Source organism: Cryptomeria japonica, chromosome 4 (assembly GCF_030272615.1).
Source record: "Cryptomeria japonica chromosome 4, Sugi_1.0, whole genome shotgun sequence".
Classification (NCBI taxonomy): Eukaryota; Viridiplantae; Streptophyta; class Pinopsida; order Cupressales; family Cupressaceae; genus Cryptomeria; species Cryptomeria japonica.
This window is the reverse complement of record NC_081408.1, coordinates 555,997,335-556,024,724: the sequence shown is the minus strand read 5'-3', so window position 1 is coordinate 556,024,724 and position 27,390 is coordinate 555,997,335. Positions and strand designations below refer to the sequence as shown.

General features: G+C 35.8%; 1 protein-coding gene across 3 annotated transcripts in view; it reads right to left on the bottom strand.

Annotated features, from left to right (window-relative positions):
- The window catches only part of LOC131029437 (uncharacterized), a 152,669-nt gene that overhangs the window by 49,828 nt on the left and 75,451 nt on the right, over positions 1–27,390 (bottom strand). For all 3 annotated transcript variants that reach the window (XR_009102776.2, XM_057959923.2, XM_057959922.2), the window contains exon 5: positions 24,299–24,344. Coding sequence is in view for 2 of the 3 variants with exons in the window: in XM_057959923.2 (XP_057815906.2) it covers positions 24,299–24,344 (46 nt within the window). In the remaining variant the exon portion in view is untranslated. The remainder of the gene's footprint in view (positions 1–24,298; positions 24,345–27,390) is intronic.

Genomic DNA, 27,390 nt, shown 5'->3' with positions numbered 1-27,390 from the left:
AATCATATCTTCATAAGGGATGTGCCCCATTTCCTATCATGGACTACCAATGCTTTTACTTAAATATTAAAGATGAACAATCATTAAACCATCGTTCTCTATAGATCATGGATCTGCAACCATAGTCTAGGATCTAGTGACTATGTTCATATTAAATGTGTCCAAAGTCAAGAGTACCATGCATCACCACTTGATCAATTGCAAATGAGTAGTTCTATAGTGCATTTTAGAATGAATAGGGAAAATAATTAAAAAGGGTTCAAATGTGAATCTATTGATTCCTCTCTACCTGTACAAATGAGCCCCTTGACTCCCTTTTATACTTTCTCCCGCCAAATTCCAGAAAACGCCATTTAAAAATTCACTTTATTAAATTAAACTCCCCTTTTAGCTTTGAAAAATGACCTTTTCATTAAAATAATAAAAATTTGACATGTAAGGTCCCCTGTTTAATGCACCCATGATTTCAAACTTTTTGCCCCGGTTCTAGCAAACTATGACACTATGCTGCATCTTAAATATTTTAATTAATTTTTAGCAACCTTAGTAAAATAATTAAAAATAAGCCATTAATGCACCAAATTTGTGGAAACTATCAAAATGCATCGGAACCGAAAACTAATTGCACTGGAGTGATCCCAATGGTAAAAAATGAGAAACAAAACCAATCGAGCAACTTACTATAAATAGACGGCATCTCCAAGATTCTTGGAGAGCAAACGAGAAGTCGGAAATCACTTATGAAAAATGCATAAGAGTCCTCCAAACCACCTGAGCTCACTAGTGACATCAAATAACTCATCTAACAAAATAGACACCCACCAAGAAAGTCAAAGTCAACTAGAGTGCAAGAGAAGCCTAGAATTGGAACATTGCACATTATATGCCACTTCAACTATGACCTTCGTTGTTGCATTCGACGCTTTGCCTTGAGTGTGCAGTTAACTTACAATGTTTGACAAATTGAAGGCATGTGGAGGAGAATGTCATAGAATTCACTTCACCATCAAGTTAGTTATCCTATTACTCTCATGGATATGTTTATTTGTCTAACCCCGAATGAAAGGATGTCCCTTACGTTTATCCAATTTGCCACTAATCCAAATCATCTATGATTTTGGATCCCTATTGTGTGAAACTAGTAATTGTCTGTATTCCTTTTGTGTTATTTTATTCCTCAATGTAGTTAATTGCCTTTAGTGTTCAGAATAATTTAATGGTTTATTAAAAATGATGTTATGCAATTTGGTTCAATAGAGGATCACTTGATTCTTCTTTAGTGAGTTTCTCATGGTCAAAAGAAGTGTATTGTGTGAGCTTAATAAATATAGTTCATTGCATTTAAGCTAAATATTTAGTTGAAAAGATACTATGCATTTTATTTCAAAAGACATTGCCTAAGTGAAAATTATTAGAAAGAATAATATGCATTTTACTTAAAGGATAATATCTACTTTGAAAGAAAGTTTATAATAATCAATGTGAAATGAAAAAGAAGATATTTTGCATCAAAGTTCTTTGTATATTGCAAAAAAGAAGTCTTAAAGAGAGTCTTTTCCTTATGTATTTTTTGTGATGAAAAAAAGAGTGGGAGGAATACTTCTTTTTCTTCAAAATCTTGAATTGCTTGAAGATCATTAGGAAGAGATTTGCTTGCTGACCGAAATCTTGCTTAGATTGGATTGCTTGGAGGAGTGTTCGGTGTTTGCTTGGCGTGTGAGTCGCATTCAAGAAAGAGGAATCTCCATTTGTGTGGGTTGCATTATTATAGCATATTTTCCTTTTAGCATATATACAATTTCTTAATATGAATTTCTTGTTTAGCCATGCTCCACCTTGTGTGGATTTGAATATGGCCTTGTAGGCATGTTTTGGATTTCAGATTGAAAATTAGTTTGGTTGTACAAATTTAGTTGTAGGGTTTCGTATTTTTTTAATATGCAATTTCCCTCAAAACTATGGCAAAATTTTCCTAAATCAAAAGTAAAGGGTAGTGTCAAAAATATAATTGGATATTTTTGCAATATGGGAAGTAAAAGGTAGTGTTGGAAACTTAGTTGGCTGTTCTAACTTTATTGAAAAGCTTAAAATGGCTCCAAAACCCTAAAAGTTTCCTATAGATTTCATGTTCATGAAATGTGTAATCCCTAGCCTATTTAGAGCATGAGGGTATAACTAGATTTTTTTAATTATGACTTTTCATTTGAGTGAAAATTTAGTGAAAAGTTTGATAGCCTTTAATGGCAGGACTTGGTTTTCTTGGTTCTTGCTGAATTTTAAAGAAGACAAAACTTGGTATTTTGATTGTAAGAGATGATGTTATTCTATGGCCTTATGCCTTTTGCATGGCAAATAAAAGTTTATATTGTTTGGGAATCAAATGATGATGTCATGCTTTGTTTTGAGAAAATGATAGATTTAGCATGTAATTAAGGGTTGTGTATTCAAGTTGTGGTCTTGCATTGAATCCAAATTGAAATGTATATCTATGGTGTGTGTTATGCATTGAATGGTTTTGTGAAAGCCATGTGCAACTGTTCTGTGAATTTTTGGTGTCTTGCTTAATACCCTTAAATTTGTGAGATTGGTCTTGCTAGAGGTGTATCCGTGATCTTCTCTCTTCATTTCTCAAGAGCTGCCTAGAGTGGCACAAGCAACCATTGCACTTGGTGATGGTAATTTGGTAGGAAGCAAGGTAACATCCTCCATTGGTCCCCTTCTCTACGATTTCTTGGGAGCTACAAGAATTCCTAGTTTAGTATTTTGATTAGTTTGCATGTATGTCTTGTTGGTGTGCGTTTTATTGCCCACTGAACACAAAATAAAATGTCCAAAGACACTCTATCCTCTCTTGAACAAAATCAACACATATGCTAAGATTGCGAGAAGATCATATGGTGATTCCAAGATTTCTTTTCTCAGGTCTTGACATGTGGATAAGCTCAATGGGCGTTGTGATATGTTGGTAATACACAAAGGGACATACGCTTGGCTCGTTCAATTCACAATGAAGGTCTAGACAATGAAGCTCTATCGTTTGGGTCTTGGATCATGGACTTCAAGAAAACTGAAAAGGAGATAAGGGCTTAGAAGTTCTAATCTATTCGTAAGAATTCAAGAGACAGTATTGACTTGGTGAAACCAATAACTACGCTTTGCTTCGCCACACTAGGGACAACTACACAAAGTGGGTGCAATCTTCAAGGGATGTGCTTATAATTTTCACGTCATGAATAACTACCATCAAACCGAACAAAACTTGTCCAAACAAAAGTTAAGCATCCACAAAGTAAGCTCAAACTAACTTTACACAATGAACAAAAATCATATGTTCATCAAAAGTATGAGCGGAAGATTCACCATAAATCGATACTTATCAGATCTTGCATTCATCTAACATACATGAAATAAAATCTAAACTATGATAAGGGATTAGAACCATGCAAACTCCAAAGTAAGAGAAGTAATTACCATCAATTTGAACAATGCATTACTTATTACTTTGGTAGTCGTAAACAACAATTTACTTATCTCAACATGTTTTGCAACATGCTCCCCTGTTTTACAAATGAGGGGCGAACTCAATTTATAGGCTCTTCAATTACAATTCAATGGCCAGGATTGATTTCGAATCAACGGCCGAGATTACAAAATAAAACCCCAAGTAAGGTTTGTTACAACTAACTACCTCTCGACCAATGAGAAAATTACATTTGGGGACACTTGTCCTTCTGCTAAATATAAAGTTAAACCAATAATAAAATAGAAGGTTGTTGCATTGTGGAGTGTGCCTTCTAGAAGAATCTGTGGATAAGTCAAGTTCATTGAACCTGGACATGTTGACTTGGAGCAATTTGATTGGTTGGAAGATGAGGAGGCGCCACCTCAGCGTGTTGGATGTCCTCCTTGATTCCTCTGTTATTCTTCCACATATTTGCCTTAGAATATCTTTTATTGTCGACGACTATGTCCTTTGCGCTTGCTTCTTCCTAGCTTTGATTTTATATTCCTTTCGAGATTTTGATCTCTTCTTTTCACTTGCATTTGAATCTTTGAGTTCTCAAAGTCTCCCCTTGGAGAAGATGTATGGACTTGACGTTATTAAAATTTTCTTTCTTGATTGCTTTGAGATTCCTCCTGCTTGGACGAGGCTGATGTTATTCCTCTAAATTCTCCAATTTGTGTCAAGAAATTGTCTAGGTATGGAAATTTGTTTGGAATACTCTTCTTGTCACCATCCGATTCTGATTGGGAGCTTGTCTTTAATTATTCGGGAGATGAAATCCTTCAAAAAGTTGCCCTGAAGTTGGAGAAGAACTCCCCTGTGCTTTCGCCACAATGGAGGAAATTGGAATTTTCTCTGTGAAGTATTTCCCATACTTAGCCAAATTTTGGCTATTCAATTTCATTTTGTAACACCTTCATGGGAACCTTTCAACACTTAGCCAAAATTTGGCCATTTCTATGCTCGAACAAACCTTGCCTATGGATTTGCCTTCAATTATGAATTTGGCTGGTGCTAAGTAGGGCATACTCCATCCTTGGACAAAGATTTTATTCATTTTCTCTTTACTTTTCCTCTTTATTCTTCTTCATTCTTTATGTTTCCTTTCCAACACTTAGTCAAAACTTGATTATTTTGTTGTAGCCATTTTTTATTTTATTTTTTGTTTCCTCTTGGCAAATTCCAACACTTAGGTCAGACTTTGGAAATTCCTTTCCTTGCTTGGGTAGGACTTTGAAAATAATTTTCCTTTCTTGAACTTGGGAGAGAGAGATCTTTCACTTTCTAACTTAAGAAAGAAAAAGAATGAAATGACAAGTTGAAATTGATATAAGTTTGAGAAATTCGATCCTTTTAGCATCTTTACATTTTTGGTAGATTCATCGAACCTAGTCCTCTTCTCATCTTCCTCGAAATGGCAACTCAATCCCTTCAAAAGACTTCAAAAGAAAGTTTCTATTTTTGCTTCTTAGCGCCACTTCACACCTTGTCCTCATCTCATCCATGTGTTGGCAAGGAATTTTTTAGATTCTTCATGTGTTTAGGAAATTTCTCTAAGTGTTAGATAAATCTTTGAAAAATAATTCTAAGTGTTGAGTGAAATTTTCCTCCAACCCTAGCCAAACTTTATCCATGGCGAATTTATGTATTTCATGCCATGTCAATTTCTCTCTTTTCTTGGCAAACTTTCTACCCCTTCAAAAAGTGTCAAGGCGGACTTCATACTTTCCACACCATTTGCCATACATGCCATGGCAGACTTTGATATTTGCAAGCCAACCTTGGGTGGACTTTAGCTTTGGCCAGCCAATTTATGGTGGCCTTCATCAATGGTTGGACATTTTCTTTGCTTTTCCCATGGTGGACTTCAGCATTGTTTGGATGTTTTCTATGCCATTTCATGGCAGAGTTTAGCCTTGACAAGACATTTCTTGCTAACTTGGAGGAGGTGGAATTCATTGTGCCTTGGACATTGTCCTCTCCTCATGGTGGACATCATGATTGGCAAGCCATTTCTTGGCAGACTTGGCACCTTCTTGGACATCTCCCTCATGCCGTGGCGGACTTTGGATTGGCCATTTTTGACCAAGTGCCAAGGCAGACTTCACTTGGCCTCAGACATTTTCAACTTTTGCCACGGCGGATTTTGCCATTGTCTAAGATGTTGATTTTAAGCAATCAGATGTTAACTTAAGCAATTAGATTATAATCAGACTGTAAATGAATAGTAACAGCAATAAAACACAAGACAAAAGACACCAATACCCTAGGAAAACCTCCCTCTTGGAGGTGAAAAACCCATCCTCAAAATACAATATGTATTATCTCAAATGTAGGCAATTACAAGGCAATAAACTTATCTCAGATTGCTGTTCAATATATCAATGAAGATTGCAGCCCTTATCAACAGCAGATGGCTAGGAGGATCAGTAGCAGATGTCTAAGATCAGATTCGCAAAATATAAGTCCTTATCAAGTTCACATGAAGATCTTTGACAACTTCGCCACACACAATCAGCCTTGATGAGTTCACACAATAGGCTTGTATAAATTCGCGTGAGTGAAGGAGAGATCGTTGCTTGGAGAGCAAATAACATTTGCATGAGATAATGATGTTGTAATGACTTCATTTGTTGTTAGATTTATATCCCACCTTTGGCGTAAACCCTCAAGTCGGCTTGCATTTAGTTAATTGATTTATTTACATTTATTGCCTTCACATTACAAGTTTGGGTCCAACCCAAAGTTACAATTAATTGCCTCCAAGTTACATGTTTGGGTCTAGCCCAAAATAATTTGATTTACATGAGAGATAATACATTTGTATTTTGAATGTAATAATCAGGTATCCAAGCTAGCTATTAGTTTTAACGCTCCCTCTTAGCTAAGGAGGATAGCTGCCATTTGTCATGATCCATTCATGACCTTCATCTTGCATTGCCCACAAGGATGAATGTATAAGCTCCATAGAGTATACTTGCAATAAAACACATAAATATCATGAACTCATTTCATGATGTCCATCTTGCATTGCCTACAGAGGATGGATCCACCTTGCATTGCTCGCAAAGGGTGGAAGAGGTCTTACACCTCAACCTTCTCCCCGAGAAGGATACAATGTCACCTTGCATTGCCCGCAGAGGGTGGAAGATGCAAACTAAATTGCATCACTAAGATTGAGACTCCCTCTCAATCAATGTTGTCTTCTCCACAATTCCAAGCTTCTCTCTGAAGTACTCAAACTTCACTTGAGCTAGAGGCTTGGTGAGAACATCTAAAACCTGTTCATCAATGTTGATATATTTTAGCTGGATGGCACCTCTTTGTGCCATATCACGAACATAGTGATAATGAGTTTCCACGCATTTTGACCTGTCATGAAACACGGGATTATTAGACATTTTAATACAACTCTAATTATCACAATAAATAACAGTGGATTCCCAAGGTTGTCCAAACAACCCAGCAAGAAGTTTGCGAAGCCAGATTGCTTCTCTCGTTGCCACACTTGAAGCAATGTATTTAGCTTCTACAGTACTCAATGCAACTGAGGACTGTTTCCTACTGGCCCAAGAAATCATAGCGGAACCCAAGCTGAAACAAATTCCTTAAGTGTTTTTCCTGTCAATAACATTTCCAGCCCAATCAGAATCAGAGTAGCCTTCCAAATTGATCACTGAGTTGATTGGATACTTCAGCGCATAGCCAACTGTTCTACGCAAGTATCTCAGGATGTGCTTGGCTGCCACCAAGTGAACATGCTTTGGTTGGTTCATGAATTGGCTAAGTGCACTCACTACATAGCAAATATCTGGTCTAGTGTTAACTAGATACATCAAGGATCCAATCAACTGCTTGTCCTCTGAAGGATCTGCAAAATCGGAATTAGCTGCAGAAATACTCAACTTTTTTAAGTTAGTTTCCATAGGAGTAGACATAGATTTACATTCCATCATATCAATGGCATATTTTCTTGACTAAGGATAAGATCTTTGCAATACTTCTAGTCCTAGACAATAATCCATTAGGCCTAGATCCTTCATTCCAAATTCAGTGGCTAATTCTTTCTTACATCTAATGATGAGACTATCTACAACAGTTAGAAATAAATCATTCACATATATATAAGAAACAGAATTAGCAGTTCACTATTGAATACTTTTAAAGTGAAGATTAGAATCAGCATCATTCTTGCAAAACTAATCAAATATTTGTCAATCTTCTCATACCAAGCTCAAGAAGTTTGCTTCAGGCCGTAAAGAGTTTTTCTTTAATCTGCACACATAAGATTCTCTATCTTGATTCTCATAACCTTCTAGTTATTCAATATAGACAACATTAAGAAAACAGTCTTTATATCTAACTTCCGGCCTGCAGCATTAGCTATAATGGTTCTAATATTAGTATATCTAGCAGCAAGAGCGAATGTTTCCTTCTAACTATGAGCTACACATCTAGCTTCATGGTTTCAAAAACTTCCATATGAAACTCCCTCTTGATTCTTAATATAAAGTTGTGGTAATCAAGTCTCATGAAGATTGCATAATATAAGAATCAATCAAGGAAGGCAGCCATAAATCAAAGATGAGAAATGCCAATCTTTTCTTTACTTCACTTTTACGAAATGGACCCATAGCACAATCATTATGATCAAGGCATACCTTCAAGTGAAGAAACCAAGCTCCCTCTTAAGTTTGAAGGCATGGTAATTCAAGAATCTCTTGAAGAGAAGCATCAACATAATTAAATATCCCAATAGAATGAATTAACATGTAAAGTAACTTATCTCTTTATTGACTAGACTTCCACCATTGACAACATATGCCAAGATTGCTCAAAAGGATATTGTCAGTCTATGATCAACTTCAACCATAGTGTAAAGCTACACAACATTTTAAAATTGTTTTCCATAGTTGAATAACAGAGAGTTAGCTATATCAAAAAACTAAGGCAAGTGTATGACTTCAGAAAACATTTTACAAAATCCATAAGCAAGGTATATAAGCCAAATTGTCTTTCCAACCAATGCGTAAAATCAGATATGAGTATCAACCACTCAAAAGGATACACATTGTAGTTGAGCACAAGCCAGCTTCAATAAGTTAGATACCTCATTCATCTTAGGTTTCATCGTCAAGAGAATACTTACTTCAAAGAATGTAATAGGCAGTATGCTCAAATTGAAGAGGTAATATCACAATGAATATTATGTGAGGATGGTGAAAGCCATGACAGAAAATGCATAAGAGCTAAAGGCAATCCTCTACACAAGAGGAGCAGAGCAAGGTTATAATAAAAGTATAACAAGGATCATGAGAGCTTTACGAAGAGCTCAAGAGAACCAAGAGTTGCACAGTCACAACCCTACATGACAACCTTATCCAAACATAAAACACTCATAGAACAGAATATACAGCCCATAAAAGATTTGATGCAAATCAAGAGACACACCATAAGAGTATATAATTCTAGAGCAGCAAGACTATTGAGCATTTCAAGACTTCGATAGAATACGGTGCATCAGAACTATGCAGCAAGTATCATAAAGGATCAGATCATAATATGAAGAAAGTAAAGTCATCATTGGGCATAGATACTAAATAGGATGACTAAGACATCTTACCTTTACATGCCTACCACACCAATGACTAAGGTTCCATGTTTCTGAATCTCCTAAAAATTTATTCATCTTCCTATTTGTGCTTGCTGATATATCCATCATAATACTCCTAGATTTATATCTCAATACACATGCTGAAGTCTTAAGTGCCAAGGATGTATTTAGATCAAAGCATCAATTCGGATCATTACAAACCATATCAAATAGGTTGAGAGATAAACATACTCAAAATAGAGAGTAGGGCATAACTAACTTCAATAATTCAAACTGGATAGGAACAAATTCTTAACACAAGAACAAAGCTCGAACTAAGGTGATTGTTACAAACCCTAGGAAGATAGTTATGCAACCCTTAAAGGAATACTAAGATCTGAAAACAAGTGCACAAACCGACATATGAAAGCACCCTCAGATGAAGTAGTTAACAAGCAAGAGAACTTTGTGCACTAGATAAGACACCAATAACAATAAGGCAATCAGATGCAAATCTCCAAACCAAGTGGACCCTACAATTGAGAATAGAGGAATGAGAACACCTGAAATCTTATTCTTGCTATCATCCCATTGATGACCTCAATTTGCCAGCAGGTATATTGTCCAAATTTGTTGTCGATTCATGCTAGCCCTAGTCCTGCAAAAGAAGTAATACAAGATCTACCTTCAAGCTGTTAGGCTTTATAGAAGGAACCTGCTCTGATACCATGTTGATTTTAAGCAATCAGATGTTAATTTAAGCAATTAGATTATAATCAGACTATGAATGAACAGTAACAGCAATAAAATACAAGACAAAAAACACCAATACCCTGGGAAAACCTCCCTCTTGGAGGTGAAAAACCCAACCTCAAAATACAATATGTATTATCTCAAATGTAGGCAATTACAAGGCAATAAACTTATCTCAGATCGTTGTTCAATATATCAATGAAGATTGCAGCCCTTATCAACAGCAGATGGCTAGGAGGATCAGCAGCAGATGTCTAAGATCAGATTCGCACAATAGGAGTCCTTATCAAGTTCGCATGAAGATCTTTGATAACTTAGCCACACGCAATCAACCTTGATGAGTTCGCACAATAGGCTTGTATAAATTCGCATGAGTAAAGGAGAGATTGCTGCTTGCAGAGCAGATGTCATTTGCATGAGATAATGATGTTGTAATGACTTCATTTGCTGTTAGATTTATATCCCACCTTTGGCGTCAACCCTCAAGTCGGTTTGCATTTAGTTAATTGATTTATTTACATTTATTGCCTTCACGTTACAAGTTTATGTCCAACCCAAAGTTACAATTAATTGCCTTCACATTACAAGTTTGGGTCCAGCCCAAAGTTACAATTAATTGCCTCCACGTTACATGTTTGGGTCCAGCCCAAAATAATTTGATTTACATGAGAGATAATACATTTGTATTTAGAATGTAATAATCAGGTATCCAAGCTAGCTATTATTTTCAACATAAACCAATGTCTCTCAAACTTGGGCTGACTTTACTTTGCCTTGGACAATTTTTTGGAGGGGCAGACTTCAGCATCAGCAAGCCATCTTCACTTTCTACCTTGGGCAGACTTCACATTTGGTTGGGCGTTTTACTTGCTTTCCCTTTGGCAGACTTGCTCTTCACAATGCCAATTTCTTCTAAATGTTGAGCGGAGTTGGCCATGTCTTGGACATTTTGTTGGCCATTTCTTGGCGGAGTTCATCATAGATTGGACATTTTCAACTTTTCTTTCAATCCACCAACACTCAGCCGAACTTTCCTTCATCTTCCTTGGGCATATTTGCTCCTTGCTTAGGGAATTTCCTTGACACTTAACAAAATTTTGAAATTTTATTCTCCAAGGTATCAACACTTAGCCAATTTTCTGAATTTTTTCTCCCCAAGGTATCAACACTTAGCCAGTTTTCTGAATTTTTTCTCCCCAAGGTATCAATACTTAGCCAATTTTCTGAATTTTTTCTCCCCAAGGTATCAATCCTTAGCCAATTTTCTGAATTTTTTCACCTCAAGGTATCAATACTTAGTCAATTTTCTGAATTTTTTCTCCCCAAGGTATCAACACTTAGCCAATTTTCTGAATTTTTCCTTGGCCGACCTTAAACTTGTCCAAGACATTGCCATCTCCCCTTGAACTTGTCCTAGACGTTGCCATCTCCATTTGAATTTGTCCAAGACATTGCCATCTCCATTTGAACTTGTTCAAGACATTGTCATCTCCCCTTGAACTTGTCCAGCTTTTTGGCATAGACACTTAATGGATTTTCTTGCTCAACAGTTCATGTTTGTCTGGAACTTCTGGATCGATGCCCTGTGTGGAGATTTCTCCTTACTTTTCATACTTGAAGATACAATATTTTTTATTTCGAAGACAAGAACCCTGTTGCCATGACCTGAGTGACCCAATCCTAGGTCAACTTTCAAAAAAGCTAAAAAAAGCAAAAAAGCAGGGGATTGGTGCCAAAATGCCAAAAATGAAAAAAGCAAAAAAGTAGAATCCCACAAAAATAGGAAGCTGTCAGAATTGACCCTAAGCAGTTGTGTTTTTCGTCCTTCGGGCCTTCTAAGCATTTTGATGGCGCTTAAACACTGTTTTGATGATGATTTCCTTAGCTGACTTGGATGACCACCTAAAAACTCTAACTCCCCATTGTAAAAAGACTAGAGATTAGCAGTTGTGACGCCAAGGCAAAACCCTAAAAAGCAAAAAAAAAATAGGGGGTCCCCATTTCCAATGGAGAGATATGTGAAAAGGTCACAACATGTCTAATATTAAGTAAAGCTTGTGTAATATGCAGCCATGTTTGTGCTTCGATTTTTTTGTTCTTTTGTTTGTTTTTGAAAGTGTTTGCAATGCTTTTGTGATACCAAATAAAGTCACTTGCAGCAATTAAATGACTCGGAAATATATGAAGCTGAGAATTCCATAATTCATTTATGATCTGATCTTACAAAATTTATCAAATATAAGAGCAACCCAATTCATTAAATAGCATCACATATCTATTTCAAACATACCCAAAAAATGCAGCATTGAGATAACTTGAATTTTTCACAAAATCTGCACTTTGGCACTCCAAAACAGGAGGGCACTCTTCAATGACTTCTCTAAAACCCTCGTTGATGATAAAATAGGTTATTCCAAGTCCAAACACCTCCACAATAGCAACTTAACACCTTCCAAACCCTAGCCGCTCAACAAGAAAATGTAGGAGAATACAGTTAGCAAAATGGGACAAACAAACATACAATAGCCTCAGCAAATCTTCTCGTTCAGCCACAATGAATATATCCAACACTTTGAAGCCCTGAGAATTGAAGAAGAAGAAGAAGATATCAAAACCCCATTAAAGCTCAGTTGTAACCTCTCTATGAAATTAGCAGGTTATTCTCCAAATCATGTCTCTTAATAACGTGGAGAATGTTGCCTACAAGGGTTTTCGTCCTTACAAACCAAAGAAAGCAATCTTCCCAAAAGAAATAACAATATCCAATATCAAAAATCAGCATATCCTCAAACAAGAGTCCCAATCTTCCTTTTATATATGTTTTTGGCTTTTTGGCTTCATTTTTCAAAAAAGCACTTTTTGCTTTTTTGCTATTTTTCAAAAATGCACTTTTTCACTATTTTTTGAAAAAGCACATTTTAGCTTTTTTGCTACTTTTTCAGAAATGTGCTTTTTTTGCTCTTTAAAATATCATTTAGATATTTTAATTTCTTTTCCTTTAGAAGGCCACATAAAGTGATATTAAAATATTATTTTATCTCCTTAACTTTGACATATACTTTATTTTACTTAAGTAATAAAGCCACTTTATTTAAATATTAAAGTGAATTAATAGAATAATATTTCCCAGCCTTGGGAAATTCACCAAGTCCAAAAATTTAAGACTCTGAACTTTGAGACCAATTACCCAAAATTGCATTTACAATATATAGTAATATGCTAGAAATAGCCAAAACCATCCAAACCTTGAAATTGAAGATACTTCATGCTAAAGCTAAGAGGAGATTGAAGCTATGACCACTCGCCAAAAATAGTGTTTACTATAAATAGTAACTGCTCAAACTAGAAATTGCTAAAAATAGTAACTTGGCCAAACTCCCAACTGACCAATCAATGTTTGAACTAACACTTACTAAAAATAGTAAGTCCCAAACAAGTTGTCCACAATCACTACAGAAAGTGTCGTTCATCTCCATTAATTCGTCTAAATAAACTGGCGACATTAAAATACTCCTCTAATCCTGTTGACACCAACCCATAAAGCCCAACACCTGCTGCACTACAAGAGAACCTGAAATGGGGACATTACAATCTGCCCTTCCCAAATATTGCTTGTCCACAAGCATTCCAAGCTCCACAAACGTCAAACTAATCCAGATTGTAACCATGAATGATCCCTGGGTTCCAAGTCATCCTATGAGATCTATAGTACCATCTTCTGTAAACATTGTCCTGCAAGGTACTCAAACAAGTGATCTCCTAAAAACCTCTTGAAAGAAGTGCAATCAAATACTGCACCACCTCTATCAACTCCTCAAGAAACTGCTCTCCAAAAGAACTAAAATGGAACATCATAGGAGTAAACTCCAATAAGCCAACATTGGTTTCCTCATCCTCAACTGTTGAACTACAAACCCAAGTGATCCAAGGGGTTCCAAATCAATCTCCAAAAGGAACCACCATGCAAACACTGTGCCACTCTAATCACAACATGAAACATCCCCTGTTGTGAATTCCTATTAAGATCCATAATTGCAATCCCAATAAATAACATGATCCTAGGCAACTCAAAGAAATATCTACTCAGCCCCAAACCATAATCCTCTGTATATCTCCTCATGAAGTCCCAGACAAGAAATGGATCTATCATTGTCAAGGGACTAGTAAGGAAGATGTTAGCATAAACAACCTTGAAATCAGTTCACCCAGTAGTGTCTTTGTAGTCAACAACTAGAATCACATCACCGACACTTAATCTTCAAGTGTCAAGGGAAGAAACTCGAGTATGCCAAGAAACCCAACTCGTTGCAATCAACCTATCGTCATCTAGAAGCATGCATACAAACACCATGGAACGACTACAATGTCCAATACTCTCCCAAGAGGAAGCATGAATTAATTGAATTGTACCTGAAAACTTTCTCACAACCCGCTGCCATAAAGCCTACAATGGCTCAAAATCCACCTGCTCATATACTGATGACACCATGATCAACGCGGAAATGCAAGGGCAACAGCTAACAATATGAAATACCTTTGAAAACATAGGGGATGAGAGCATGGGAATCACTAATAAGACGTCTCCTATGATCAGATTACTTCTACCAACCAGTCTCAACAATAAAGTACTCAACTGCAGAACTATAGAAAACATGCAACACATCTGCCAGCCAAGAACTGAATGACAAACCAAAGCTTGTGGAAACTCGCTGTCCTAAGCTAGCACTAAGAGTAGACTACCAAATTTACCTTGCATACCTCCATAAGATGAACTCTCTGAATCAGAGAAGTCTGAATGTGAAGTAAACAATATTCATTGTTGTTCAAGACTGAAATCAGCATAGTACAATCTGACTTGAGTGATTTACATAAGGGACAGCAGTAGCACCAAAGGAATCTCCAAGTATTAGCATGCATGATAAGCACTATGTTGCACTAGAACAACTTAAAAGTGACTGGAGAACACTTCCCAATGATCTCCAATCAAAACCTTCACTTCCTTGACAAAGAATTACATACCAACTTCCCTGAATGATAGCAGACCCAAAAGTGAAGTGTCTGACCTGCAACCCAAAATTAAGCTCCAAACTGAAATTCCAATCCGTTCCTTGCCAAGTAACACTTGCAAGAGTGACCATTCGATCATTGCTCCAATCCTTATTTAATATCTCTCTCCAATCCATTTGAGAATGAACAAATGGAATCACTAGATAGCTGGTTAGGAAAAGAGCAGCACTAATAAGTCTGAAATTTTCATTGATATACCTCCAAGATCATACCTACCTTTCCCAATAAGCTCCATCAAATCTTGTTGAAGATCCCAAGCATGGATACCCAACCAAGAATGACCTCCAACGTATATAGAGAGGTACACATCAAAATACCAAGTACCATCAAAAACCAAAACATAATTTCTTCCAGGTGCCATCAAAAACAAAAACAACAAACCCAAAATGAAAGTTTGTGACCTTTAATAGTCTCATTTAACCAATCCATGAAAGCATCAACAACTAATGTGCAAGAAGCAATTGTTGACTTCAAAACCAACCCCAGAGAAAGATAGTCTGTTGTACAACATCACTCAATCGAAAGGATGGGTTGTCAAACATGTAAATGATATATTTATGTCCGTTCTCCAAAGCTACATAAGTAACAAGCTGGAAACTACCTTTCCTCGCTGCTGTTATGAAATTTCCAGCAAGCTCAAGAGCAAGGTTTGGAAACCTTTCAAAATCTGAAATGTAGAAGTCTCCATGAATAAATTCATCCAATGAAAATATTGTGTCTCCTAGTGTCATAACACTCCATATGCAATCTTCACCTATCTCCTCTTTTGCATATTTCATATCTGGTGGTCCCGCAGGAAGGTAATCATTCATCTCATGACGTGAACCAAGATCAAAACCAAGCTGAAAATCACACTCCAACTTAAGTTTTGAATCTTCTCTCGGATCCCATACCTTGCCATTTTCACCGAGTGCAATGCTACAACCAAGAGTAGTTCCATCATCCAACTCAAAAAGTGCATTGTCATATGTCTTCTCAACACCCATCTGAAACAATGGGTTATCAACAAACACAACAAATTGATTCTTCCAGGCATATCCAAGAGAACTACTACTATAATTAATGCCAAAATCAAAACTATCATACCTGTCATCAGAGTCTCCAAGGCTGTCCCAAATCTCCTGTGCATCTCCATTATTATTTTTAGTAGTAAATTGTGAGTCTAAATCATCAAAGAATCCATCACCAATAGCTGATTTGAAGACACCAAGCCTTTCATCTGAAAGAACATTAGTAAACTCATCACAAGAAATATAATGTAAGTCAATAGTCTTAGTAGTGTCACTGGATAAATCTGAAAGTGGTTCCAAAGCTGTTGTTATGTCTTTTTCTTCATGCACAGCCTTAACCATAGTAGCCGCATGCATGGCCAAAAAGTCATCTTGAAGCTTTGTCACATAGTCCTTATGAACCAAGGAACTATCTCCATCAGAATGTTCTATTATGAACCTCTTTTCATTTTTTTGTTTCTCATCATTTCTTGGACTAGAAGAATCTTTATCATTTACTTCTGCTTTCTTTTTAAAGATGGATCTTAACCACCCAAGTTGGCTCACGCAAATACTTTAAATTTTCCCAACTCCCTCTATAATTTTGACAACTCTCACTTACTCTTGATAAATTTGCTTCAATTCTATCAGCCCTTCCAGTTGTTGCTCTTCAAAAGTCTTTATCTTCTTACTAGACCCTTCAAGATGGCAAGATACACTACTTTGATACCACTACAATATGAAGCCCTGTTTGTGCTTTGATTTTTAAGTTTTTTTTGTTTTTGAATGTGTTTGCAATAGTTTTGTGATACCAAATAAAGTGCAGAAAATAAACTTGCAGAAATTAAATGACTCAGAAATACATGAAGCTGAAAAAACCAAAATTTATTTCTGATCTGATATGACAAAAAATTTCAAATATAAGAGCAACCTATATCATTAAATAGCATCACATATATATTTCAAGCATCCCAGAAAATGCAGCACTGAGATAAGTTGAGCTGTTCACAAAATCTGAACTTTGGCACTACAAAATTGGATGCCACTCTTCAAAGACTTCTCTAAAACCCTCGTGGATAATAAAATAGGTTATTGCAAATCCAAATCCTCCACAATAGCAACTTAACACCTTCCGAACCCTAGCTACTCAACAAGCAAGATGTAGGAGAGTACGGTCAACAAAGAGGGACAGCAAACAATCAATAACCTCAGCAAATCTTCTTGTTCAGCCACAATGAATGTTATCCAAAACTAAAGAAGAAGATATCAAAACTCCATTAAAGCTTAGTTGTGACCTCTATATGAAATCACCAATTATTCTCAAGATTACGTCTCTTAAACACGTGGAGAATGTTGTCTGCAAGGGCTCCCATCCTCACAAACCAAAGAAAGCAATCTTCCCAAAAGAAATAACAATATCCAATATCAAACTTAGCATATCCTCAAATGAGAGCCCCAATCCTCATTTTATAAATTTTTTTGGCTTTTTGGCTGCTTTTTTGAAGTCATCTTTTGCTTTTTGCTTTTTCTTTTCTTTTTTGAAAAAAAAGTACCTTTTTTCACTATTTATTCTAGAAAAGCACTTTTTTGCTTTTTCGTTACTTATTTGAAAATATGCTTTTTTTTTCTCTTTAAAATAAAATTTAAATATTTTAATTTCTTTTCACTTTAGGAGGTCACGTAAAGTGATATTAAAATGCTATATTACCTCCTTAACTTTGACATCTACTTTATTTCACTTAAGTAATAAAGTCACCTTATTAAAATATTTAAGTGAAATAAAAGAATAATATTTCCCAGCCTTAGGAAATTCACCAAGCTCGAAAATTGAAGACTCTGCACTCTGAAGCTGAAAAAAAGCTAAGATTGAGAAAAGTTACCCAAAATAGCCAAAACTATCCAAACCCCAAAATTGAAAATATTGCATGCTAACACTGAGAGGAGACTGAAGCTATGACCAGCCGCCAACAATAGTGTTTGCTATAAATAGCAAATGCTAAAAATAGTTGCTCGGCAAAAACTCCAAACTAACCAATCAGTCTCTAATTTGACACTTACTAAAATAGTATGTCCCAGCCAAGTTGTCCAAAATCATTCCAAGAAGTGTCATTCATCTCCATTAATCCGTCTAAGACTCTAAACACACTCACAACATTAAAATATTCCTTTGATCCTATTGACACAAACCCAAAAAGCCAACACTAACTGCACTACAAGAGAATCTGAAAATGGAGACATCACAACTTGTAATTACAAAATCAATATAATTGAACCTATATTTGATCTCAAAATATGCCATCCTTGTATTCTTTGGATGTGGACTTGTAATTGCAATCTCATTTGAATTTTGTATTTTGGTAGTAAATGCATGTGTAAGAAGGTAATTCCATTTGAGCATCGTAGATGTTACTATTTATGATTTTTTGAAAACATGTATTAGTGACCTTTTATTTTATGGATGGCTTGATGATGTTATTTGAAACTCCATCGTAGCATGATTCAAAGATTGTGAATACTTCTAGACCTTTTCCAAAAAAGTTTTTAAAAAGGAAGTTCTCAATTGGGGTCTGCCCTAAAAGTCTATCAACTTAGCTTTTGGGCAATTTATGTTCCTTATTAGCTATTCCTCCTTTCATGTGAAAATTTGCGTCTTTGTGTGAGAATGACTAGTCCTTTGTATGGCTAGGTGAGGTATTGGATCTCCCAATTGTGCTCCTTCTTAAGTGAGTGAACTTATGGTTTGGATGTCATTTCAACCATAGATGGCATACTTGATGAATAACTCACCAATTATAAGAGTTTTTGGCCAATACTCACTAATATTTTGACATGTAAAAAAAAACTCACCAAGCCCATGAGGAAAACTCGTCAGACACAAATCAGTCCATTTTTCTACCACTTTTTTTCAAATTTCCACCTTTGATGTTGTCTTTTAATAAATCATGAAAATGGTATGCACCATGAAAATCTGCCCCTTGACCCCACTAGGGGCTCTGTCCCCAAACCCACATTATGTTGTGGGATATGGAACCTAAGAAAACTGACATGAGTGCTTCCACTTCCAACATGTTACACTTGAGTTCAAAAGTGCACACACTTTTAGTTGTCAACTATCTATTGTATCCAGACTTCACATGATGATGTGATTTTGTAATCAATTCGTATTCAAATTAAAAAGATTTATTAATTTAATAGAAAATACTTGTGTACTCATTTAAATGGACCCATTGGATACATATTGTTATTGAACTTTGCAAGAAAAATGTATATTTAAAAAAAAACTACGCAATTTTTAAGTTGTCAAATTTTTTGCCAAGTTTTTCCCGAGTCACAAATTTTGGGTCTGTCCAGTTTTTGCCATGTCAAAGTCTGCCAACTATGGTTTCCACGTTGTTGTCAATTTGTCACTATTCCTAATTAATTTGAGAGTTGAGACGATGTACGATTCTCACCTTTTTCTTGTTCTTCATTTAAGACAATGGTGGTGATCTTTGAACCTACCATCATGTTAGAGAAGTCTCTACTATCTCGGTTGTCCAATACAGTGTGTTTGTCTTGTGATCATTGTAAGTCTTCTGCTGATGTGATTCTATTTGGTGTTTGTTTACTTTGTGTTGTCACACAGTTGGTAGAGCCATCGTGTGTTTTGTTCATCATGTTGTTTATTTCGACAACATTGTGTGAGTGTGAGTGTGAGTGTGAGTGTGAGTGTGAGTGTGTCATGACTCCTGACTATGTCACAACTGTAATACAAAAAAATTGTCGGTCTATGTTTTGTTTGATAATGTCCTTAAGTAAAACTAGGGGCATTATGTAGCTGCTAAATAGTCTTTTCTATAGCAGGTACTTTCTTCCTCTAACCAATGTAATGTAGTACGAAGTTAAAATAAAAAACTTCAGATTTAACTTCTTTGGGATGCAATAAAAAAAATTGGAACCTTCAATGTAGTACAGATGGTCACACAGATTCAGCACATATTTATCATCCGGCAGGGTTATTGATTCAGGCTGGGTACAAGTAAATCAACTGGAACCCAGGTGTGCATGCACTCAATAATGCATTAAAAGGACACAAGAAATTTTCCTTGGATTTCCCAATTAATCTCAGCAGCTAGGGGCATGCAAATATTTATTCACATCCACCATACCTCCTCATCTACTTTTCAGTCCCAAAAGAAGGGATTTCTCCAGCCAGCTGAAAATCACTATATTGGTCACTTTAATTTATAGATAAGGATGCTAATGATACATGAGACCTTGCAATATAAAGCCATGTGTCATCAATGGGTCAAATGGATGTCCACATTCGATAAAGATGCGAAAGTGAGATGAAGAATACTAGATAATAATCAGTGAGAAGATTTGGGGTAGCTGCACACCTCCCGATTAGTGCAAGTCATTCATCAAGCAGATAAGGATCCCCTCATCTTGAGAAAACATATGACATATTTAATATTTATGTCGGGTTATGTGAGAGACAATGATGTCGAAAGGATTCCAGAACGGCGTTCATGACAAAATTTGCAGCATTATATACAAATGCAGAATAACAAGATGAACACTCCTCTCACCGTCGCAGCTTATGCATTAAATCTAAAATATGTTAAAATATTCGATGTTATTAAACAATAGAGCGAGAGCTCTATATAAAGAATTTACAAGAGACGATGTTTCTAAAAGAAACAATCGTAAACTGAAGCTGAAAATAGAAACTAACTAAAGACGACTAAGATAACTAAGATGACTAAGATGACCATTAAAGAAACATTACAATATTCTAATACCCTCCCTTAACAGTCATCGTTCTAACTACCTAGAGAAAAACAAAGAAGGCTGCCCCCTTCTCTCAGAACGTTTTACGACATGAGCCTGCCACTGACCCTCCCAAAATCTGGAGAACTTCTAGATAACACAGATCGTCCACAAACTTTTGCAAATGAGTATCGCCCCAAAACAGACTGCAAGAAGCCACGATTTTTGAGGAAAAAATCGCCAAACCCAGAAATTGAATTTTACAAAGCATCGTTTTTTTCGGAAAGAATGGTAAAAACCCTAAGACGGGAACACCTGTACCCATGATTTTTGAGGATAAAATCAAGCAAAACCCAATACAATTTTTGAGGCAAAAATCTAAAAAACCCTTACAATAATTTTTTAGGAGAAAATTATAAACCAAATAGAATAATTTTTTTAGGATAAAAACCCAACAAAATAATTTTTTTAGGATAAAAATTATTAAAAACCCCCCAGAATTTTTTAAGGGAAAAAATTATTAAAACCCATCAGAATTTTTTAATTAAAACCCATCAAAACATCTCCAAGCGACCAAACAAGGAGGCAAATTGCGTGCCCTAGTCGCATTGTTGCAGGGAGATGAAGACATCTAACAAGGCCTGACTCCACGAAGCCCTAGACCATAGGTACAGAGGATTTGAAACCCTAGGTCGCAGGATGCAGAATACAAATGCGGGTTGCAAATCTGAAACACCACAATCACGAACAGAAACCAAGTGGGCACAAAAAAGCAGAACAAAACCTCCACAATCTTCAAACGCAGCACCCAAACTGCCCACAAACACGTCTGTGAACCCACAAAAATTTCGAATCATAGCTCCAAAAGAGCCCACAAAATTCTACAAAGATTTCAACAAAACCTCCAACAATTTATAAAAAATCAAAAAAACAAATTTCTGGAAAAAAATTCCAAATAAGAAGAGGTTACGAAATTTTATGAAATCCCATTGGCCTGCTCTGATACCATGTTAAAATATTCGATATTATTAAACAATAGAGCGAGAGCTCTATAAAAAAAATTACAAGAGATGATGTTTCTAAAAGAAACAATCATGAACTGAAGTTGAAAATAGAAGCTAACTAAAGACGACTAAAATGACTAAGATGACCATTAAAGAAACATTACAATATTCTAATAAACTACTATGTGGAAAAGGGCTAGAAATATAAGCCATTAATGATCCAAAGATGAAGATAGCATCCAAACTGCCCTTACAAATACAACCACTAACGACAAGACTTGTTAGCTTCAAGAACAATTCTTAGCATTTGCAGAATTGACGAGCTTCACTAATGCAGCATGGCTAGAAAGACTAAGCATAAGCCAAAAGAATCCAATTAGATGTTGGAGGTTGCATGGAGATAGTGTTACAGAGCTAAGGTAACATGCCAATTGCCTCTTATCACAAGTTGTCAGTTCCACAGCTACGAAGTGGAATTGTTCAAACTTTTACTTTCATCCTTTCACTCAAAAGGAACACAGAACCTCTAAGAGTGGAACAACTAAATTTTGTCCTTAGTAGCCTTTGTCTTCAAAACCTAGAAGGCTAATATGCATATTAACCAGCAATAGGTTGTAGATAAAGAGGTTGTAGATCAAGAGGATGCTACAGAATTTGACAAGGAGAATCATGCAAATGGGCACATAGGTTTGGTTGGGGTGGTAATGGATATCTTCAATAGTCTATGTACGATGACATCAAGGGGATGGAATGAAATCTTGTAAAACATTCTAGAGATGGAGGATTGTGCATAGCCCATTTAAGCTTATATCAGCTTACATGATATAGTGTAAGGCTACCAGTAACTCCGTAAAACTATTTGAAAGGTATTCTATATCTTAAATGATCATTAGCATATCACAACATTTTAACAATTCAATTTTCTTATACTGTTAAGGAGAAAATCAATTATTACATCAAATTTCTCTATTTTTAACTTTCATTAATATGAAAAAAATAGTATCTAATTTGCACTTCCTTAATATTTTTAAAATCATTCCTGTACAATGTACCCCCATCCCCTCAATCAACTCCAAATACCTAGTATTTAAGGGTAACTTATGTGCATCCACTTTTTACATCCTCACACTATCTAGTCCCCCCTTAAAATAGAATTGTCTAGAACGATGTGTGTCTAGAGCTCTAGTTACTTTCTTAGTCCAAGGTGATTTTACCTGAGTTCCTAAATTTTTTACATGGCCATACATTGAAGTCCAATTGACCTATTTTGGTTATTTTTGAAAAATAATATAATTTAATTTCTTTTCGTAGAAAAACCTAATCAACTTTTACTAAGAATGTGAAATATGGCAATAAAATGACAATCTTTTTAAACGAAATCATTGCTCAAGCTCCATAAGCATTTATAGTACATGAAGTTGCAAAACTTCTCCTCTTGCTCTCCACTTTCTAACATCCTATTATGATAATTGTTAACCATTAAAAAAAACTATTCATTATGCTTAGCTTGGAGATTCTTCAAGCCATTCATACATGGCAATATCATTTTCTAGTTATAGCTGTTAAAAACTTAAAAGGCTAGATAAATTATCAACATTAATGAAATGAATAGATAAACAATGTACCTTTACCTTATTTGACTTGTCATAACCCCTAATCAGGAATGACAACAATTCTTATACTTTAGACATAGTTGGAGATGGCATGGCAACCCCCAACCTCAATGAAAATTGAAATGTCAATCAATTAAATTTTTACAAAGTGCAACCATAATTAATTCCTTATAACTTCAACAAGCATGTTTCTTATTCAATGCCATAATTATTGACTACAATGTATACCAATTCTTCTGCTGCATGTTTGATTTTGATTCCTAACAATTTGGCACACCTTAACTGACAACAACATTAGAACATTTCTACTTAATTAATTCAAAGCTATTCCACCATAGTGCACATTCAATTGATGATCTCTGACATTAAAAAGGGAAAGATTATTGTCATGCCCCTTGATGTTTTAAAGAAATAGCAAGAGTTTTACAAATATATGAAGAAACTACCTACCCTTATTTCTAAAAAGATGCTTGCTGTAAACAATGTTTGATGGTTTCAGATAAATCAATAAACTATTTAACTATTGCAGTCTTTACATAGCTGTCAAATGTGTATTTGTTTGTCAACATTCACCCAAGTATCTCTTTAAACACTTCTTATCTAGAAAAAACTCATTACTAATACAAAGGAATGGAGAAGTTGAGAAACAAATTCAGGTTTTTCTCTTCACAATTTTATAAACTGTATCAAACATATATCGTCAAAAGTAGTTGCACAACCAATTTGAGTTTTAAAAAAAAAACACATATTTCAATAGAAATATCAAGATATTAGAATCTGGAGGGTGTGACAACAATACCTTAGGCTTAAACAAACCTAGAAGAATAGATGCACAATCATTTTTAATAAAGGACCATTCCTTGTTTGTTTTTGAAATGAGAAGCAGCACTCTTAGAACAGCTTTCTCACGTTTACAAATCAACCATACAAATGAAAATTTGATAAAAGAAATCATCTCAAATATTACAGCCAAGGAAACCAAACAAAATTGAAAATTTATCAAGCATAGAAGAATTACATACTTCATATGAGAATGACTTGTCTACAGAAGCACGTTGTTGAAGATAACTGCAAATACAACAACCAATTACAATAAAACACAAATTCCACTAATTCACACAAGCACAAATACCAACATACAATAGTTCTTTGTAATCTAGCTTGAACTATATAATGACACAAGCATAGGTGAGGGGATCACATTCATGATAGAAGCTATGCAAATATTCTCCTTGAAAAAGAAAACAAAAATTACATAGAAAAGATGATGCATTATAAAAAACAAGAGATTTCTGCCATTTTCTCCAACCCTAGTAACTAATAGTCTAATATGACTGGGTAACAAGAAACATATAATTGGTTAGAAGGCCTATTCATGTAGCACAGAACTGATATTACAAAAATATCTAAAAAAGAGTATTGCCCATCAATGAATAAGACTAGATCTTGTACAAGTGGTAATGATCAACGTAGAAGAGTTATAGTGCTTGCTTATGAAGGTGCATAAGTTCAGATCATCAATTGTTGACAATACCCCTTTCCAAACTAACCAAATTCTTAAAGGGACCAAGATAAAGAAATTTGTAATTTGTGACTCTGACAATCCAATAATTTAGCAAAAACTTATCAACCACAAAATCCAATGAACAACACCAAATCTCTTCATGGATTGCTCCTCTCTCCTTCCCCCATCAAAGTGCCTATGGTACTGTTGACGTGTATTTTGTACACAATCATACACAGAATAAAATACCGACAGGCATCTTATCCTCTCTTGAGAAAATAGTCTCTAACTGCTGAAGATCTGCAAAAAGGATCAGTTAGGTAGACTCCAAGGTTCTTTTAGTGGGATCTCCACGTGTGGACAAGCTTTTTTAGTGGTATGATGTGATTTGCTGTTTCCTCCAAGGCGTCTTACGGATTCAAAGGTTCGAAGATTTTACTAAACTAAAAGGAACTTTCAAAAAATGGAAAAAGGACAGGGTTTAAGTAAGTCTAATCTAGCCTAACCCTATGAACGACTTAGCATGAATGAGATTTGGCAAGACTCAACCAACTTCAATTTTGCCATAAGATAACAACTCAATTGAAATTAGTGCGATCTTCTAAGGTAATAATGGTGTTCAATGCATCAAAGACCAAGGACACTACTACGAAGGTACATATCCTAGATGCGAAAATGCTTGAAGGTTAAGGACTCAAAATGTTTTCCAGTCGACCACGCAAGGCGTTCCTACAATCAGCAAGAAGCTAGTGGTTTGGATTGCGAATCCTACCAAATATCAAATCTCACACTTAGCCTTTCAAATTAACAAACTACTTTGATTGAGCGTGATTCAAGTACATCCAACAACCATGAAGATAACTTAAGAAATTTGCAACAAAACACCATAACTTCAATATTTTATTGATTTCCAAGTCATCATATACAACAATTGCTTGAATTTCTCTCTTCAAGACTCAATCTTGCTACAAAATAAAATTTGCTTCTAACTCTAATCTCTCTATTACATCAACTATTATCTCTCACACTTATTCACTATTAACTATTCCCAAATGAAATGAAAAATGGGGGTATAAATAGCATCCCCAGTTACAATGAAAGGTCCAGATTGAAAATAAATCAATGGACAAGATCATGACACCTAAACCCTAATTAGGGTTTGTTACAAATGACCTCCTTTTTACTGAACAATATTAAATACATAGCCAAATATTAAATTTGGCACAAAAATCTAGGAGGTATCAACCAATGAGAAATAAGATGTCATGTCATCTGTAACAACCTTTCATCTAGAATCTTATTCCCTTTCCAATTCTCTTTCTTAGCATATGCAATGAATTTTGTCACGATTCCTTCGATTTCTGTGCTTGGAATCTCGGGAAGATTCTTGATACTCTCTTCTAAGTGGATAACCTGATCAAATGCATCTAGAAGAGCTGTGTCCCAAGTAGGTTCAAGTTCCTTTGTTTTATCAATCAGGAGCATGGTGGCATACATCTGATCATACTGCTCATCTGTAACATCTGCGTCCTTGCGAAAGATGATCTGGATTCTATCCTCAAATTCTTGTAAATCCACATCTGTCTCGACCTCGATCCTTCTGCCAAGAATGGTACGAAGTACCTCAAATACTCTGTCCTGGATCGGATTGATCACCTCCTCAACTTGACCACATCTAACACTGATGTCCTCGAAGAGAACACTCTTTATATGGAGCAAGGTTGACCACTGAAACAAACTGTGAGAATCACCTTCTAAGATCCTCTCTTGTGCTAAAATTCTTCTGGATGTGTGTCTTATAACTTTCAAGACAGGGATGACAACGTCCTTGGTATGAGCAAATGCAGCTACTGTTGCCATCAATCTGTGAATAATCTCAAGAACTTGGATAGCCTGGTGGGTGATCTTCGACATCCTTGTAACAAACTCAATGGCCACCGTGTGAGATCTATCCATCCAACTACATGTACGCTGGACCAGGTTCCTGAATCTTTCTGCTTCATTGATTGATTGAAGGGGCAATGCCTGCAATGGTGATTTAACTGGATCTTGACGTCCCAAAGGTTCATTGATGTGACTGAAATATGTCCTCCATGCACCGACCTCTTTCTCAAGCTTTCTATTCTTTTCTACTTCTTCTCTAAACTTGTCCTTCAATGCCTCAAATGTGTCGGTGGCATCATCTAAAGTCTGCTCTGCTGTGGATGGTCCTAACTCAATAGTTTGTATATGATAGTCCTCTGCTAGGATCTCACCCTCATATTTGTCTGCTGCCGGTGTAGCTATCTGCAGTTTTCTAGATCCAGTCTCATCTCGAATCATCTTGGACATCTTTGTAGCCTTCTTCTTCTCTGTTGTCATATGTGAACGTCCCACGAGGCTCTCTAAATCAATTGCACTGTCCTCGTCCTCAATTACGATCACCTTAGTCAATCTTTCCTTCAACCAATCTGGGATATTCGATCTTGTCTCTTGAACTTGAATCTCTTTATGTACTATTTCTTCTTGTCTGGGAGGAGATGTTACTTCATTATCATTATCTAAATCATAGTCTTGGAGAGATCCATCGGATGAAGCATGCTGTGCCTGTTCTTCCTCCTGTCTGTCATT